The following is a 20,026-nucleotide window of genomic DNA, read 5'->3' as shown; positions in this document are numbered from 1 at the left end:
ATATATATAAATAAATCTCAAAATACTTGCTGAGTTAAAGAAGCCAGACACCAGTGATAAGTGTACACCCTGAGATTCAGTTTATGAAATAAGCAAAACCCATCTAAGGTGACAGAAACTAGAACAGTAGTTGTCTCTGGGAAATGCAGAGACCAGACTAGGAAGGAGCACAAAGAATTTTAAAATGGAGGTTAAGGTGTCATTCACATATCAGGGGGCTAACAGGTCCAGGAGGGCTACCATTGAACAAAGTATGTTACTCATAGTTCCCAAGACAAGGTAGCATTCATTTCACATTATGTAGGACACATGGAGAAGTCATTTACAGATGAGTCTTTTACTATCTCCATGTACTAGACAGCCCTAGGAGGGGCCCTCTCTCCATGGTCAGTAAGATCCCAGCCGCTCAAAATATCTTCCCAACTTATAAGTAAATCTGAGAAGCTGAAAGGAACCTGGGGCTGAAGGTTTTAGTCCAAATAAGTCCTTGGGTCTCTTTTCTGTACAAAGCATTTCAGCAAAAAAGGAGGGCACAGGAAACAGCTGATCAGAGGCCTTTTGGTACCCTCTGAGAACTCTGTTCTACCTTGCCAGAATGTCCAAGACCCAAGCAGTTCTGGAAGAGCCTTCATTTGTGAAAGAAGATGGTCAAACTCATTGTTCCTTTTTTTCAAGTGAGCAGAAGTACTGAAGATTATTGAACCCTAACATGACAGACTCATGGACACCTTATGGGCTCATTTCATCCCTTGCCTTTTCTTACTCAAGTCCTAACAACCAACCACATGGAAGTATCTGTAGTTCCATAAATCGACTGGATTCTATTACCCTCAGCCTCTGTCTCTGCTATTCTCTCCATATAGCATGTCCTTCCCTGACTTCTAAACCAAAACTCAAATTACCTATCACCTTCCATGGAAGCTTCCCCCCCTCCCCATTTTGTGTTGGATAATTTTCTCAGAGTCTTTGCTCTCCTCCACTCTACCATGACATTTACTAAAACACAATTTCCTATTTAACAGTTTATTTAGAAGTCCGAGTCTAGACTGATACCTCCTTTGAGAGGAGGGATTATTTTTCAACATCAGTTCTCCATATATACTATGGCAAATGGTACCTACTCAGCTATTTACCAAATCACCAAATGCCTGAACAAACAACATCTAGTAGTGGCCAGATTTACTAGCTTCATTTAGATTTTTAACAATATTTAAAAAGTTATGAAATTTATGAAAGTAATTTCTCCATATGAAGGAATAATGCTGAACAAAGGGTTATATCAATATTCACCTTCTTAGCTTTTCTTTGCTTGAATGATGCCCAGATACCTTTTTGCTTTTTTCAGAATCTGCAAATGGAGCCTTTAATTCAAGTCCAACATCATTTTTTGGAGACTCTGAGCTAGAAACAAGTTGAAAATTACATCATATATTAAAGAAGAAAATTATCAGGAAATGTTAAACAATAAACAGCAATTAGCTAATCAAACGGCATTTCTCTGTCTTCTGCTTCATACAAAGGGGCAATAAATGTCAAATCACTTTACCTTACTCATTTGGCACTGACATTTTTCTCTCAAATTTCAAAATATGTTAAAATGATCATAAATTCAATGACTGACCAAAATTCTAAAATATACTGACAAAATGTAACAGATATAATTAGTATTAAGACATTCTGCTCTTATCAATTATGACTACTTCAAATTATAGGCAGTCATCTACTGACCATGGTTCAGCTAAAACTTTTCTAATTTCATGATGCCATAAAGCATATCAATACTGCCTTCTAACTCTCCTTTCAGCACAGTGTTTGACAATTATATGAAATACTTAATGCTTAGACAACCACTATAAAACAGACTATGTGTTAGATGATTTTTGCATAACTGTGACTTAATGTGTTTGGAGCATGTGAAAGATGGCCCAGAGTAAGCTATGACGTTAGGTAGGTTGAATACAGTTTTTACTTACAGTATTTCCAACTTATGATGGGTCTTATGCTCCCACTGTAAGTTAAAGATCATAACTATATCTATCCTCAAGAAGATACAGTAAATAGAAAAAGGAACAGTCTCAATATGCCATATTACAACTTCATCAGGAGAAGGTAGTTTCTCTCCCTTTTAAAATTTTCATCTAATGGTTATTTTTCTCGATCTACTATCTTCTTAGAACTTCTTTATGCTTTTCAATTACATTTTTGGCTTTTGTTTTTTTGCTTGTTTTTTGTCTTCTTGAGACCAGCTCTCCCTGTAGCCCCAGCTGACCTGGAACTCACTATGTAGATCAGGCTGGCCTTGAACTTAGAGATCTGCCTGGCTCTGCCTCCTGAGTGCTAGGATTAAAGATGCGTGCCACCATGCCTGGCTTTTAATTTTTTTTTTTTTAAAAATCTTTCAAAATAATCCCATTTTCTGTGTGTGTGTGCACATACATATTCATTGCTCATGTGTGTAGATGCACATATAGATGTGCACATGGAGGCCAGAGATCAACCTCAGGTGTCATTTCTCAGGCTATTCACCCTGCTTTTTGAGACAAGGTCTCTCACTGGCCTGAAGCTCCCCAAAAAGACTAGGGTGGATGGTCAGGGAGCCCCAGGGATACACATATACTTCCCCAGTGCTGAGATTATAAGGGCTTGCCACCACAATGGTTCAATGGTTTTGGTGGTTTTTTTTTTTTTTTTTTTTTTTTTTGGATCTGAAGATCAAGCTCAGGTCCTCATTTTTGCAAGGCAAGTACTTTATTGACGGAAGTATCTTCCCAGACCTGTAATTCTATTTTCCTTATCCAGGATATAAGTTGATTGGAAATTTTACTTTTATTTATAGTAGTAATATTTGAAGGAAAGATAAAGAAAAAAAAACTAGTAGAGATTGAAAAGTTCTTTCAAATGACATAGGAAAACCATGAAATTTTACAATAACCTTCTTAACCTTATACCTCAGATAAAGGTACTCAGCGAAGCTCTTTGAGGTTAAGATCTAAATAAGATTCAGAAAGCTGTTACTCTATGTGCACTACTTAAGTGAGCTCATTTTTGGTTTGCTACATTGAAGTGGTTGCCAAATCCCCTCCTTGTTCAAAATAGTAGATGGCTGCATTCTACACATTCCAGAAGTGACTGGCTCAAAAGTTTCACTATCATTAGCACCCACTGGCCTCAGTACTTCTGTCAACTCAGAGTAGCCCTGGTATTTATTTAATGCCTCCCTGAAAATAGGTGTAAAAGAGCCTGCAAAAGTCACATGAAAAGTAATTTCTATAAACATACAATGCAAGCACAGGAAGAGTCTGATCTCTGGTTCTGTCTGAGGTAGGTTTGAATGCCAGTTCTCACATCCCTACAGAAGAGACACAGACAAACCTGTTCTGTATACCAACAAGTCTAAATTAAGAGGTATATAGGAGAATCTCTGAACCCCTTTTAAGTGAGGCTTTCAGTAAATGGGGTGATGAGCTTATGAGTTCAGAAATGAAAATGGGGGAAGCTAGGTGGAAGATACATAATACTCTTGTCTGTTCAAATATCAAGGTTTTACATTTTTGTTTGAAAAAAGGAATCTACTGCTTTTAAAAAGTTCGAATTTCTATGTTATCATTTAGCTTTGATCACTAGTAAGCCAGACTTCTTTTGACATGCTTTTCTCTTTTCTTCATTGATATTGAAGTATTTTCTTATATTGAATTGAATCCTTCTCTGATATGCACCCACAATCCCAGCTCCAGACTCCAACACACAGAAAATGTCACATCCATTTTCCACAAAAGAGCCCTTTGCTTCGCATCATCCTCAGCACTAAAGCTAGCATCCCATTATCAGGTTCTCTAAAGTATTCTTTTTAAATTCTGATTGCCTTATTTTTACTTTAAGTGTATGTATGCTTTACCTGCATGTATGTTAAGTGTACCATGTACAGGCAAACTCACAGAGGCCAGAAGAAGGCACTCACTGAATCCCCTGAAACTGGAGTTTCAGGCAGTTGTGAGCTACCCTGTGGATGCTGAGACCTAAACCCAGGTCCTCTGGAAAAGTAGCCATAACCACTGAATTGTCTCTCTAGCCCCAAGTTCTCAGAGTATTTAAAATGAAATATATGGAGTGAACATGGTAATATGAAATTGTACAAAGGACTAACCAAGCAAATAGATCAGTAGACAAGCACCTCAGGAGTTCCTCACTGGAGCTCTGTAGGAACAATTCACGTTCTGCAGGCCTCCCAGTGCTTTCATTTTTCCCTGAAAGTTTTCCAAGAGTTCTATGTTAATTCTAAAATCACTAGCAATGAGTTTTACAAAGCAGCACTTTTGAAATAGAAAGCCAATAACAGATTTCATTTGGGAAGCATAAAACCACTCAGGTTAGAAAGCATAATTAAAAGACTACATACTATTTACCCCAGGATATCCTCTTTTCAATCAGAATCTAGTAACTTGTGACAGATGTTTTTAAAACATCTTCAGCCACGTTTATCTGCTTCCTATTTATAGGTAAATGTCAAGAGGAAGAAACTATGCATGAATCTTCAATAAGCAGCTGCACTGTCAAAACATGGCCTTGGAAAAAAAAATGTCAGCTGTTCATCCTTGGAGATATGGTTGTAACCCATCAAAGGTGCTGGACAGGTGATGAACAGCTGCTGCTTCCACTGAGAACTGGACAGGAACAGACTGCAAAAGAGACCTTGACCACATGCTTAGTCATAGCCAGAAAGAACTCTGAAACTGCAGGGACTGGGAGCCACAGGAGTGCCACAAAGCAGATTCCTATTCTGAACAATAAATTTAACATTATACCATCAGGTATATTGAATCTTGTATCATCTAGAATATGAACTTATACATAATACTCCTCAATGTATTTTCAGGCACATTTCAAGAAAATATTTCAGCTTTAATTTTAAAAAATGGTTCCAGCCTTATGGAGGTATAGCTGAAAATTCAAAATTATAGATATCTGCAGCATACAGTTGGAGTTCACACATATACATTATAAAAATAGCACAATGAAATTAACATAACTATCACCTTAGATAACTATTTTCCTGTGCTTGTGATGAGAACATGTAAAGTTCCTCTTATCAAATTTCAAGCATTCTATATAATATTATTAATATGGCCATCAAAATGGACAGTAGGTCTCCAAAGTTTATTCATTTGACATAGTTAAAACTTTGTATCTCCTGACTAACAGCTTTCTATCTAATATCATTAATTCTGAAGATTTCTCACCTAACATCCTATGCCTACAGCAAGCAAAAATAGTCACTGAACAATATTAATTCCAGAACTTGGAGTCTGCTGTCCTTTTATGAGATAAGCTAGTATAGTGTGCTAAGATGATGTAAAGGGATTAGAAAAGTGAGGTCTACTTGAAGCATTAACATTTGTATGTAAAAATCTAAAAGAGAAATAATGCCATACTATTCATTTGGAGAGGTAAAATAATTTATGTGTAAGTGTTTTGCAAAGAAGAAAGTACTATACAATTCTAGGTTAGTGCCCCTGATTTTTTATACATTCATATAATGATGTACTTGATTAATTCCACTTTAATGACTAAGATATGATGACAGCCAGGTCTCCAAATTAAAAAAAAAAAGGAACCACTTTGCTACCAAAACACCATACCATACAACTCACTTTAAATCTATAAAAATTACAACTTCTTTTCTTGCAAATAAAGGTCATACTTTTTCTCTTTATTTACAGTTATGTTCTGACTATGATCAAAAACATGTTCTTTTATAAAATACATAGTAAATAGTTAATCCTCAGCAAATAAAAAGCATAAGTGGGAAACCCATTTAAAAATGTACAATATGGTTTTCTAATTTCAATGGAAATTTTTTAAACCTTTGTAAACGTATTTTTAACTCACCAGCATTCATGAAGTATATTTTCCAGTACTTTACCACAATATTCATTTTCTCCATAGTCAATGGTTCAGTGAAACTAACATCAGCTTCATATTCTGAAACACAACCTAAGAAAATTGTATTAATATTGACCTTAGAATCTCTGTACTATAGAATAAACAAAACAAATGGCATATCCAGCACGCATGTACATACCTTTCAATTTTTCAGGTATTATAAAAACAAACAGCAAATGTCTATTTTTCTTCTTGAAAAATCTGAGGAAAAAAGTATTATAATGAAGTAAAATCATTTAAAAATTTGGATTCAAGAGCTTAATTTATTAGGAACTTAACCACAGAGACTTTAAATTGCAGAATTTAAAATAATGGCACTAATATGGAAATTTGGGGAAAGCAGCAACTCAAAGCAGTAGGGTGGGGTGGATTGCCTTTTTAAAAAACAACAACAACAATAAAAAATAAAGTCTCACCGTGTAGCTCTGGTTGGCCTAGAACTTGCTTTGTAGACCTGGGTGGCCTAGAATTACAGAGATCTGCCTGCCTCTGCCTCCTGAGTGCTCGGATTAAAGACATGTGCCACCACTCCTAACTGACTGCTTTTTCTCAAAACAAGAAAAGAACGTAAATCTTACCCAACTTTTTGAATTGTTCATCAATTTATAAAAGTTTGAAGAAAAGAAAAAAACATTTTCAAGAACACCGTAGGGATGAAATCAGCCAACTCTAGATTGCGGAAAGTTACATATAAGACTCATGATCCTTTTTAAGTACACATATATGTGTGTATGTATGTGTATTTGAAAAAGATACATATGTATAATTAAAGAGCAAGACCAAAATAATAAGTAGGAAAAATTGAACACTGATTAGACATTTTAACACTAAAGAATTATTTACAGGTGTGCTATTGGTATTGTGGCTTTTCTTTTGTTGAGTCCCAATCTTAGGTAAGTATTTATTAAATCATTGAATAGGTTAAACAAAATCATGTCAGATTGGCTTTAAAATAATCCACCTGGGGGCAGAGCAGACTGGAAGGGGAAAGACATGTACTGATAATGTTCGCTGTGTCATGAAGACATGGAAGTTCACTCGTCTATTCTCCCTTTTATGGTATGCTTGAAAATTTTCAACTGAAACTTACAAATGTAGTGTTACACAGTTAACCAAACTCATGGGAACAGTAAGCCAGCTGAGCTTTAGCACTAACTAAAATGAAATGATCTTTCAAGAACAATATTGCTGTGAACCAAAGTTTAAGAAGAATAGCTATTAAGTGCCTATGAAAACTAGATTATTCCTAAATACTTAAAAATATCACTGATTAGTATGTAATTATACATGGTTATTATACATGGTTATTATTCATTGAAACAAGAACTCCCACTGCATAATACTGTTAGATCATTTGTAAATGAATATATATCATTCTATATTCTAAATTATATTATATAATTATCCCTAAATATCTACAAGAGACTGGTTCCAGGATCTCCCAGGGATACTAAAATAATATGTCCAAGTTCCTTATATAAAATGGTGCAGCATTTTCACAGAACCTATATGCACTCTCCTGCATACTTTAAATCTTTTATACAGTGTCTATATTGCCTCCTGCAATGTAAATATGATGTCCCTGGGCACACATGATGGGCCCTCACTTGTTCTGCAGCCTCCAGAGAGGCCAACCTTCAGATAGACAGGCCTCTACAGCTGCCTACAAGCTAGCCAGTAAAAGTTGGGAGACAAGGGAAGCTGGACAGCAGAGCAGGCAGCAGAGAACTTTCTGGGCCAAGGCAGTAGCACTTGAATATTAGTAATTTCTACCTAAACAGGTAGAGAACAAGGTACTTTGAAAATGTGAAAGAACTCCAAGATGGTCCTAGGCTAGAGTATCTGAGGAAGAAAAGCATAAGATGAGACAAAAGAGGAAGAAGGGGGCGGGCTCTGATAGGTTTAGCCAAAGTACCGGTGTTTAATTTAAATGGCCAAAAGAGCTGAGAACAGGCACACACCTGTACTCCCAGAACTTTGGAGATGGACACAGGAGAACCAAGAGTTCAAGGCCAGCCTGGCCTACATAGTGAGTTCAAGGGCAGCCTGGACTACATGCATAGCCTTATTGCATAGACACAAAACACACATACACAGCAAAGAGGGACATGATTCTATTTGCATATGTTGGGATGCTCTGACAACCAGAATTTTTGTTAAAATGTGACATTTAGCTAACTGAGGCATATACGGGCTTGATTCTGTCCTGTGAATACTGAGGAGTGGGATTAGAAGAGAAGAAAGGAAGATGTGATATCTATGCAGAAGTAGACATAAGTGGAAAGGGGGCTAGGACTGGACTGTCTGACTCAATGTGGCAGTGGGACAGGCACATTAGTGCATTGCACTGGTGTAGAAGCTGTGCTGACGTGGAGGGTTTGGGAGTGGCAAATGACTGTCCCAGTGTAAGCTTTCATATAAAAAGTTCTAAGTGATGAGAAAATTTGGAGAATAACAGAGGAGTGGTCAATAAGATGAGGAAAGAGGAGGGAAGAGAAACGGACTAAACAGACAGAGCCACTGTGAAAAAAGTATGTGGTTCGGCCGAAATGAAAATACTTTATAGAGTCACAAAGTAAACTGAAAGCCATGTAGAATTAGATAATTTTAAAAGTAGAATCTTTTACAAGTTGCCCTAGATTTATCTTTGGGAAGGCATACAAATTGGTTTTATTGAAACATGTTAAGATTTGGGGGCTGGAGAGATGGCTCAGTGGTTAAGATCACTGGTTGCTCTTGCAGAGGACCTGGGTTTGATTCCCAGCACCCACAGGGTTACTCCAGTCCCAAGGGCACCAACACCTTCTTCTGGCCTCTGCAGGTATTGCACTATAAAGGTACACTTACATACATTCAGGTAACATATTCATACACATAAAATAAAAATAACAAAATTTAAGAAACATGTTAGAAGGGCTGAAGAGACGGCTCAGCGGTTAAGAACACTGACTGTTCTTGCAGAAGACCCAGGTTTGAATCCCAGCACCCACAGGGCAACTAACAACTGTCTGTAACTTCAGTTCCAGAGGATCTGATGGCCTCTTTTGTCTTTTGTGGGCATTGCATGACACAGGTGCACTTACCTACCCGCAGGCAATACACACATACACAAAAAATAAAAATAATAATAAAGCGGTTAAGAACACTGACTGTTCTTGCAGAAGACCCAGGTTTGAATCCCAGCACCCACAGGGCAACTAACAACTGTCTGTAACTTCAGTTCCAGAGGATCTGATGGCCTCTTTTGTCTTTTGTGGGCATTGCATGACACAGGTGCACTTACCTACACACAGGCAATACACACATACACAAAAAATAAAAATAATAATAATAAAAAGTTTATCTCTTAAAAAAAAAGAAAAGAAACATGTTAGAGTAGATATACGGATCCATATACCCTAATGTCTTTCAAGTCTTAAATCAGAGTTGGAATTTCTGGATGTTTGCCATTAGCAGAGAATCTATGACCAACCTAAACCCTCAGCTAATCAGGGAAAGCCTAACTGTAGAGCTGAACAGGAACTCAGGAAATTGGTGGAGTTCTCAGACTCCAACCCTTGGGATGCCCTTAACTTCTCATTCATATTTTGCACAAATCAATAAGCTCAGGGTTACTAGTTTTCAGGATCACCAAGGAAATGAATGAATGAATGATTCTCAACTTATATCTCTTATGTTTCTAAATAATTTGGAGTATTCATTTCTCCTAAACACATGTCTAAATGTTTCCCAGGACCTGACCCCGTTTATAAGATTACATATTGATATTCTAACTTTTGCTGCTCTTCTGCAGCTCTCTGTGGAACTGCGGCAAGCTATCAGCTCAAACTGTACCATATCTATACCTAGGCCTGCCCCCATGCCTAGGTCTGACCCATGTGAACCAGAAAACAAAAAGATAATATGAAAATGTTTCGAGCAGAATTCAGGAAAGCCCTGGCATCCAAACCCTATCATCTGAGAAAGCCAAAAGAGAATTAAATGTAGCCATGGAGCTGAGGCAATGTCCTAAACTCACTTCATCAGTGTCACGTTTGGGTTTGGCTTTCTTGAGTACATTTTTCCACTATGTAGTCTGAAGCCAAATGCAATTAATTTAACCTTCTGTGGCCTTTGTGTGACTTCTAATAAATGTGGTTCTTTTTAAACCACTCAATTAAAATAACTATTTCTAGTGACAATGTTGAGACTTTTCTATGAATTCAAGAATACTGAGTTTACTTGCTACTAAGAGGGAACCTTGATGAAGTTCAGTAGCTCTAACAGTTCATTCTGGTCCACCATGAAGGTGGAAGTACCCTGTTCTGACTGCACTATTCTGCAAAAGACTTCTCTTGCAAAAAGGAGGTACTAGAAATTGTAAAGATCTAGAATTTTCCTCTGTTCCTATTCATATTCATTACTCCTTTATGGGACCAAGTTTTGAGTAAAACTCCAGTCAATCATGAGTTGCTTAATGGACACTTTCTGAGAAAAGGTTCATTAGATGATTTCATCACAGTGCACATTTACACAAACCTAGAGGGGAAAGGTCAATCAAGAAACAGTAAACACAAGGGTTCAAGGCTGTTACTGGTATGATGATATACTGTTTTATAGTGATTTTTTTTTCCGATAAGAGTACCTTCTGAACTATAAAAAGTACAGTAAGAGCCGGGCGTGGTGACACACACCTTTAATCCCAGCACTCCGGAGGGAGAGGCAGGCAGATCTCTGTGAGTTCAAGGCCAGCCTGGTCTACATAGTGAGTTCCAGGACAGCTGGGGCTACAGGGAGACCCTGTCTCAGAAAGACCAAAAAAAAAAAAACAAAAGTACAGTAAATATTGAAATTAGTAACATAGTCACTTATTTCTACTACCAAGCACTATGTGTGCCTTGGTAAAACATTGTTATGAGGCTCATGACATAAATAATGTTATTTGTTATTGTGCATATTGTTAAGATTTCAGGAAACAAACTCAGGCAAACCAGCTAGTAAGACTTACCAACTTTATCTGTTAAGCCAAAGTTATTTTAGAATTGGAGCCAGAAAAGGACAATTTATTAGACCTTTGTGGCTTACAAAATGGGTTTACTTAGTAAAGCAAAAGATAACTTATAAGAAAATTTAAACTTCTTGGGGAGAAAAAAATGAAACTGGATCCAAACTTGATTTGTAAACAAGAAACTGGAATCTCAGTCTACATTCCTTTTCTGGTAGTCAACAGGTCTGAGTTGCTGAGAATTGTGGGACTTTAAGAACCCTAGGACCATTTCATGGGAAGAAAAGCTGCAATTCTAGAGAATAATTCTGTTATTGGTAAACTTGAAATATATTTTAATTTTCTGTACCTGCTTTAGAAGATGAAGTGTCAGGTCATGTTTAAATTATCAAGCATTTGCCCTTTGACTATGCCTTCATTTTGACAACTGACTGAAGTCTAGAGTAAAATACCTTGCAATTCTGGAGCCAACTGCATGACCCCTAAGATTATCTCAGAATATATTATACAGTAGAGTCTGACTGTATTTGGTTCAATAAAAAATTCTTTCAATAATTCATGAAATAAATACAAACTAGGGAAGCTATCAGGAATGTGTAACCTATAAATTACTGTACCATGATCTTTGACTGGTTTCTAAGTAATGAATAGCAATCTCTTCCAAATCTCTCCAGGAGAGAGACACGGTTCAAAAGACTCAGGAAGTAAATAAACTTCACAGGTCTGAAAAAGTTGAAATTTGCAAGATTCATGACAGTCTCTCCCAAGAGGTACAGGAAAAGTGAACAATGCTGAGTGAGGAGACTGACCAACTGAGCTTCAGAGAGGAGATCCTGGACATGTGGAGCTGCCTGCAAGTCATGCAGAGAGCTCCCATGATGTAGCTTTCCTGAGTTGTCACTGGTACTGGGGTGGGCTTTTCAATGATGCTGCTGTCTCTGCATCATCCCTGCTCCCGTAAGTAACCCCTCACCCAGTATCATTCATATCATGGCTCTGCTGGGACTCACCAAGATTTCTGGTAATATTTTTTTCCTGCCTTTCAATTCTTTAATTGGCAGCAAAAGTGAACTCTTTCCCGCATCCCTAGATGCATCACTGTACTCAGTTAAAAAAATCCATATGCATTATACCTACATAGATTTGTGATCATGTGCACATTTGTATCAAATCTGGGTACTTCTCCATACTCTCACTTAGCATGGGATAGGGTGTATCCAGACAGATAAGAGAAATAGCTGTGCATTTCTTCCTGTACCAATTCAGATTCTGAGGCACTACAAAACAACAACCAATCCTCTGGAGGGAAAAACTACACCAAAGTAGAAAGAAAGTAAACCAGACTATGATAGGTCTAAAACTATGGACATCTTCCACAGGGTTTCATAAATCATAAACTCATACAAGCTCTGAGGGCAAGAAAGGGAATAAGACTGTGATAACAAAGAAAACCTCCCCTCTGCAAAGAGGAAAAGAACAGCTGGAACTCATTGCCCCCAGAACCATATTTCTCTACTCATCCATAAGCTAAATTACACTGACAGCAAGCCAGATCATACTGGTTAAATTTCAATTTACAGACTGGGAATTCGGAACAGTATAATAAGAGACAAGGAAAACAAGTCCAGGTATATTCCTGCCAATTATCCTTGATTTTTCATTTTGGAAATATACACTTTGACAATAAACTAATGGAACTATCATATGCATATGTGCACACCTAGTACCTTTCTTTACCTTTTTGCCTCTTAAGAAATCTTATGCTTGGGGCTGGATCAATGGCTCAGTGGTTAATAGCACTGGCTGTTCTGGCAGAGACTCAGGTTCAGTTCCCAGCACCCACATGGCAACCAACAACTGTCCATAACCCCAATTCCATGGGCTCTGACACCCTCTTCTGTCTTCTGTGGGCATTGCACAACATGCATGTACTTATATACATGAAAGCAAAATACTCATACACATAAAATAAATTAATAAAAAAGAAATCATGTTTATTCTCTGCACTTTGAGCAGTGAGTTTCTGTCTTAACTACAATCCACTGCACAGAGGAATTTCTCTTGTGAGGTCTGAGAGCTATACTGCTCTATGGGTAGAGAGATACTAATTTGGAGGGCAGTTTGATACTAAGTCCATTTAGCAAAATAATAGTAGTGGGTTGACCTCCGGGTTCTGTGAGCTCCCCAACCATGGGTTCTTGGCCAGATTTATAGTATCAGGCATGAGATTCCTCCTGTGAAGCAGGCCTTGGTTAAGGCCTCCATAACATTTGTGCTACTAATATACCCATGGACATATCTTGGCACTTTGGGAATTCTGGTAGTTTCCGGGATTCACAGCTGGGTAAGAATGTTGATGACACCCCCTCAAATAGCCTACATAACACCTTTCAGTACTATGAAAGCTATCCAGGAAGGAGGAAGCTTCCTGGTCAGTACCAATTTAATTTCTTCATGTCCTGGGACCAAAGTGAGTGATATCTTATGTAATAGGGACTTATCTTTTCTGGTGGGCAACCGAGAGCAAAATGCAATGGCAATATTCTGTACTTTTTGGTGGTCTCTGGGACACTCCTGATTAGCAACTCAAGGAAAGGTATCCCTGCATAAGGTATACCTAGTGTAAGACCTGCAAAAAAATCATGCCGATCAACATTTTAACACTGAAGAAGGACAGGTTCATGAGCCCCCACCCCTAACTGAGAAGCTACTGATAGGTTATGGCTTCTGGGGGAGTGAAAAACAGTTTTCCTTAAGGATATGGCCTCTGGTAGATCAACCATGCTGCAGGCCCACACCTATGAGTATATGGGCAGCACAAATTGGACTTTGTGGGTTATAAGAAAAAATAAAAATAAAAAAGAGGACATGAAGCTGGGAGGGGGTGGGTATAAAAGGAGTTAGGGAGGAGTAGGTGGTAAATATAATCAAAATACATTGCATTAAATTCTCAAAGGATTCATACATGTTATATTTTAAAGGGAAATCTTATGCTACAGGCTAGAGGTATAACTCAGTGGTAGAACACTTACCTAGCATTCAAGAGGTTATTTGGATCCCTAATCCCATAAAAAGGAAGGAAGGACTGGAGGACTAAAGGAAGGAAAAGAGGGAGAGAGGGAAGGAATCTCAAAGTATGCCATTCAGAGCAATGAAAGCTGCTGTGGAGAGAATCTACAGAAATTAAATCAGACAGGAAATATGCTCCTTCAACCACCTATGTTTTGACTGTACTAAACTATACCTAAACACAAACTTGTTCTTAAACAGAACTTAGTTTGTTTTCCTCCACATCAGGTTTTCATCTGTCAAAGGGAGAGATGGCTGGAGTTGGAGAAATGCTCAGCAGTTAAGAACACTGATTGCTCTTTTGGAGGACACCAGTTTGAATTCTAGCACCCACATGGTAGCTAACAACTGTCTGTAACTCCAGTTCCAGGGAATCTGACACCATCTTCTGACCTCTGCAGTCATTGCACAACAGGGGTACACTTACATGCATACAGGCAATACACTCAGACACATAAAATTAAAATTATTTTTTTTTAAAAAGGAGAGATGGTGAATCCCTGCTCTACTCACCTCACAGAGCTGCTATAGAACAAAAAACACCAAATGAATGTGATATTGTGACAATCCCTGAGCCAGGGAAAGTCATTCCATACCGACTTTTTTTTTTTTTTTTTTTTTGGTCTTTTTGAAGCAGGGTCTCCCTGTAAGCCCTAGCTGTCCTGGAACTCACTATGTAGACCAGGCTGGCCTTGAACTCACAGAGATCCACCTGCCTCTGCCTCCCAAGTGCTGGGACTACAGGCGTGTACCACCATGCCTGGCTCATACCGACTTTTATAAAGGTATACAATAAAATTAGTATATGTTCAGAAGAACATTTCTTGAAGAGCCCCTTTGCAGTAGATTTGTCTAGACTTTATAGTCTCAGTAGAAAGCTAACATAAACGCAGAAAACAACACAAAACAGGAGTTTATCTCAGTGGGATAGTACTTGGTCTAGCATGTGAAAGGCCCTGGGTTCAATCCCCAGCACTGCGAAAAATAAAAGGAGTAAAAAAGATATGCAGAAGACCAGATATTCTGAGAAATCCTAGCAGTAGTGTTTGTCTGTCTACATTCCCCTAATAAGTGACTCAGTGGTTTAAGCGTGCTTTCATTCCGGTCTTTTCTTCTAAACTAATTTGCTTATTCCTCTTTATTCACATATCACATGAGAGCTCTCAAGGTTCTCTTTTATTCTAGAAGAAGCTGTGGTGATCTAGACAAACTCTCAGAAATTCCAATATCATCTACAATTCCATTTTATCTGTCAGGTCTTTTTGTAGAAGGAGGACAAAGTTGTTCTGACCTAGCTCTATTTAAACCATCCTAAGTGGTTCAAAGTCCTCTGTAGTCTGGCAGGGAGGAACCAAACTCTCCCACTGGACGCTAGTTCTCTGAAAGCAGACTGGGCTAGAATCAGCCATGCCTTTACATAGCTCTAAGATGCAATAGGGATGTCTGAGGTGGTAGGGCTAGATATATGACAAATCCAGAGACCCCCATAGCCCCAAGAGACCACTTCAGGCCACAGCCAACTCCGCATAGATCTGAGAGTGCTCACTTGCTTTAATAACTCTCATAACTGTTAATGAACTCTGAAAAGATGTACCATTTTAATGACAGAGTTATAAAGCATACCTATGGGACAAACGTAAGCATTCTGAACCAAAGACATTTCCATGATCAATTAACTCCTACTTTCTCATTCACACTGATTACTTCTCAAGTTAAAAGCTAATTCTTACAATGGTTTATCAAACTGGCAACAAAAAACACATACGTGTAGATGTGGCCAGGAAGACAAGCTTCATTTTAAAAATCAAAGTAGAGGTACATGACATTTCTTACAGATTTTTATAATAATTTTTAAAAACCATTTAAAAAACACAGAGTCGAGGTTTTAAAAGTTTACCTAATTGACTCGATAGCCTCCAGCTCTTCCTTACTTAGAGTGGAAGTCACCTTCAGGAAAATCATGTCAAAGAAGTTGTGAGCCAAAAGTGCAGCTACCTTCTTCACGTCACTAATGGTAATGGTGACCTGTGCTGTATTTGCGAAAAAATTCTGTACAGCACCAGCCAGGAAGCATTTTGTGGCATCTCCAACTAACAAGAGGTTTAATTTTTCCTAAAAGAGAAGAAGCAGAGGTAACACATAGTTAGCATCTAGGCTGTAGGAAGTGTCATGGGGGGAGGATAAAGGGAATGTGGGTAAAAGTGAGTCAGTGGACAGTCGAGTCTAGGCATCTCAAGGACGGGAGCCTTTCCTTTCTTTGCCTTAATACCCAGGGTTTGAAATGGATCTAAAAGTCATTTACTTTTTTAACAGCAGCAAAAAATGCCCCAAGAGAAATCTGATCAAGAGATTAAAATATCTGGCCTGGAGGAAGACCCAATTTTCCAGTTTTGCCAGGTCAGTCACCTGGTTGCAGACTCACTCCTAGGAAGGCGGGTTCACCTTAAGTCATGCTAAAGGGATACCCAGAATACCTGGTGTGCTAATGAGATGGTGCAGCGCTTCTGGACCAGGCCACAGACATGTATGTAGCTCTCTTTAAGTCTGCTCACGTCTCTGAATTTTTCAGAAAACATCACCTTTCCTTTCTTCTACCTCTTTTCTAAGCATGCTTTCCATAATGCTCTTGGCTGCCCCAACATCTTGGATTTCTTTACTTTCTCTCCAACGCCCCCTTCCCCCTCCACCAGGTGGCTGCCAGCCCACCTCCATGTCAGCTCTAATCTGGCTTGATGGCTTTTTTCCTTCTATCCTCCTCCTCTGGGTAACTGTTGAGATCTACAGCTTGCCTGCCCTAAGGAGTTTCCTTTAAATTCTAAGAAAATTGTGCTAAAGCTTTTGTTTTAGTCTAAGAAAGGGGACTGGGTTTTCTCTGGTATTACTGTTAAAATTTTGCCTACTAATGCTCTTCTACTATGGTTTTCCTGCAAAGTTCTCTCTTGTCCTATTAACAACAGAGAAAATTCTTACTGCCTAGTTGCTCTCCTGCTAGAAAATCTATTTCCTGCTGAGAAAGTCAAATTGGTGACTCTCCCACATAAGTTATTTTGGTAAAAACATATTCCAGAGAAGAAATACTCAAGATCCTTTGAATAGAAAACACATTTATTCAAATCCTAATATGAAGAACCATAAAGTATCTTTATTTCCATTTGCGGGTATTCTTAATTACAATTAGGAAAAATAGAATTTCCAAGTTCACCTTTATTTCTGTTTTATTCTCTACAGCTAATGAACATAACCTAGGAAAAATGTCCGAGGATAGACGTAAATCAGAAGGTAAGGGGAGGGTCAAACCTTTGGTAGATCTACTTGGGAAAGCAGCCTTGAGATTTGGAGAAACTTGAAGCCAAAACATGGAGGGAGGTGTTGGAACTAAGCCTCTGCATTTTTTATCCGCTAATCTCTGACTTTTCTTCCTTTTTAAAAAGCAAGTCTTCCTTTATCATATCTCGTGTTCTAACTCAGTCCCTTCCCCAGAAGCAAGCTGTCAACAGACTGGCATCTAGGCTTCCAGACCAATTTTATGTCAAGTGTTATCAGTATAATATACTCACATACAGTTATTTTCCATAAATGGGATTTTACATTTTTTTTAAAAGCTGTCTTTTAACATATAGATTCCTTAAGAATTTTGGTTTACTAAGAGCATTCTATTTTCCAAAACGTTACAGAATAATTTTTTTAAAGAAACAAAAATATGTTTTCTATTATTTGTTGGAATCTAGAGTGGTCATTTGTCATCTTTATCCAGTCTTCCTCAATTTTTATGATAATAATTTATGGAGCTACTACTTTGCAGACCCTCCTCAACTGGCTCTCCTTGTAATGGAGAAACCTACCCTGCACCTGTCTGAGATGACCCAACATCTACCCCAAAGCCCTTCCTCCCCAAAGGGAGAAAAATACAAAAACTCTGGGTCTGTAAGGGAGGGTGCATTCTTTCCCGGACCCTGGGCTTCTAGGAGGTGTCACCACCTCCTCTGGACCCCTGGGGGAGGGGCTCTCAGATTTATTTTCTAATAAATTTGCCTTACTGGTAGAGGTCGGCTTTCTTTCCTTCCTGCTTTCTGTTCCCTTACAGAAGGTGCTAAACCCAGGAGATAGTTCTCAGGGGGGACCTGGCAGCTCCCCTGCTCCACTCTCTCTCTTGGCCCCTGATTGATCTCTTTCTCTATTTCCTTACAACCTTTATGCAAATAAGCACCTATTCTAGAAAAAAATCATAAAATCAGAAAGCTTTTGTTTTTCAACTTAGGCACTGCCAAATTTTCTTTTGATTGGCATTTTCTAATTAATGTAGAGTACTTTTTCATTTTAGTACAATTTGCATGTCTATTTATTGCACATTGGTTTATTATGCATGCTCATTTTGTTATTGCCGTTGTGCACCTTCCTCTCTGTGGTGCCTCCATTTCTTTGCTCTCTCTTTGAGAAAGCAAATATTCTAAATGTGAGTCTACTATTTTTTTCAATTTGTTTCTAAGTCTTTAAAATCTCTTGTCACTAATAGGTGTTTATTACTTAGTAATAATTCTATGGTTTCCTATATATTTTATTTTTATTTATTTTTTTTCGTTTAGCCTCTTATCCCATTTGAAATTCTGATTTTACCTTTTATAAACTGACCCAACACCATTAAGCATCATTCTTGGGCAGGTTAAACTTCTCAGTGTCTTCAAGTGCTATGTTTGTAAGCAGCTGAATGTAGGTTTTCTTTTTCTTTATTGTTTTTAAACTGTGGTAATGGAAAATGAACTTTGGGCTTCCTGCACACTAGGTAAGTGCTTTACCATTGAGCTGTAATTCCAAGTCATGCATGTGTGATTTTTGAAATTCATTCTGACCCACTGATCTAGCTGCTTATTTCTAGTCAATGTGACATAGTTTAATTGCTAGTTTTTATATATGTTAAGTATTTTACCATATAGTTCCCTTATTTTTCAATTTAGTTTTCATTTTCCCACAATCTCTCTTCCAACATTATTTTAGTATCAGCTTCTCAAGGAACCCTTTGTTTCACTTCTTGGCCTTTAAAATCTCATTCCTGTCTTAACGACTTTTTTTGGTCTTTTTGAGATAGGGTCTCCCTGTAGCCCCAGGTGGCCCGGAACTTGCTATGTAGATCAGCCTGGCCTCAATCACACAGAGATCTGCCTGCTTCTGCTGGGATTAAAGGCACATGCCACCATGCTCAGCTGCTTGTATTTATTTTAAAGGTTAATCAGGGAATATATTGTTGTATTAAATCTCCCTGTTTAGACAGTATGACAAAGAATTCAGTTCTTTTTATAGTTACTTTTATATAGATTTCCCATGCGCCCTTCTGTTTGTCTTTTTGTTGTTGTTGCTTTGACCAACTCTTGACAGAAACAAGAGCGGAAAGAAAAATATTGCTCATGGTTTCAGAGCTTTCAATTCATCAAAGTGGGGAGGGGATGGTGGGACTCGGTAGAAGGAAGCAGAGTGGAGCAGTAAGAAGTAACCATGACAAGATATGGTCCCAATGGATGCACCCCTACGTAGGCACTTCCTCCAACCAGGCCCCATCCTGCAAAGTTCCATCACCTCTAGATAGTCTATCCATACTCTGAATCCATCAGTGAACCAGGGTGTCCATCCTTTTGGCACTGCCACACAATGTTGTAATCTACAAAGTTCATACTCCAAAACCCGGAGTGACAAAAAAATGGTCACAAAAAGCCATAATGTTTTAAGTGAATTTCTGATTTTGTGTTGGGCTACATGCAAACCATGGATTGCAGACTGGACACTTGCCTCCTTAATGCATTCATTGGATCAGAGCCCTCAGGACATAATCCCCTCTTGAAACACTTACAGGAAACATGGAGAGGTATGCTTTACTAACCTAGGTATTTCTCAATTCAGTCAAATTGACAATCAAGATTATTGAACAGTCATCATGTATTTATTCCTAGGTATTTGATCAGTTAGAGGTCACTCTGAAGGACACATCTTTTTCTCACTGGCTATAGCAGGCATATAAAAGTGCTATTGATTTCTGTATAATGG

The 20,026-nt window shown here is 38.2% G+C and overlaps 1 protein-coding gene across 1 annotated transcript in view; it reads right to left on the bottom strand.

The window, feature by feature from the left end:
* Nucleotides 1-20,026, bottom strand: part of Sohlh2 (spermatogenesis and oogenesis specific basic helix-loop-helix 2) — a 54,972-nt gene that overhangs the window by 22,165 nt on the left and 12,781 nt on the right. Inside the window, exons 2-6 of the mRNA XM_029562251.1 lie at nucleotides 15,891-16,105; nucleotides 6,080-6,141; nucleotides 5,887-5,991; nucleotides 4,145-4,244; nucleotides 1,291-1,401 (exon numbers count right to left, since the gene is read on the bottom strand). Coding sequence (XP_029418111.1) covers nucleotides 1,291-1,401; nucleotides 4,145-4,244; nucleotides 5,887-5,991; nucleotides 6,080-6,141; nucleotides 15,891-16,105 — 593 coding nt within the window. The remainder of the gene's footprint in view (nucleotides 1-1,290; nucleotides 1,402-4,144; nucleotides 4,245-5,886; nucleotides 5,992-6,079; nucleotides 6,142-15,890; nucleotides 16,106-20,026) is intronic.

This window comes from Nannospalax galili, unplaced genomic scaffold (genome assembly GCF_000622305.1).
Source record: "Nannospalax galili isolate Female #2095 unplaced genomic scaffold, S.galili_v1.0 scaffold1354, whole genome shotgun sequence".
NCBI lineage: Eukaryota > Metazoa > Chordata > Mammalia > Rodentia > Spalacidae > Nannospalax > Nannospalax galili.
This window is presented reverse-complemented; position numbering and strand designations above follow the sequence as displayed.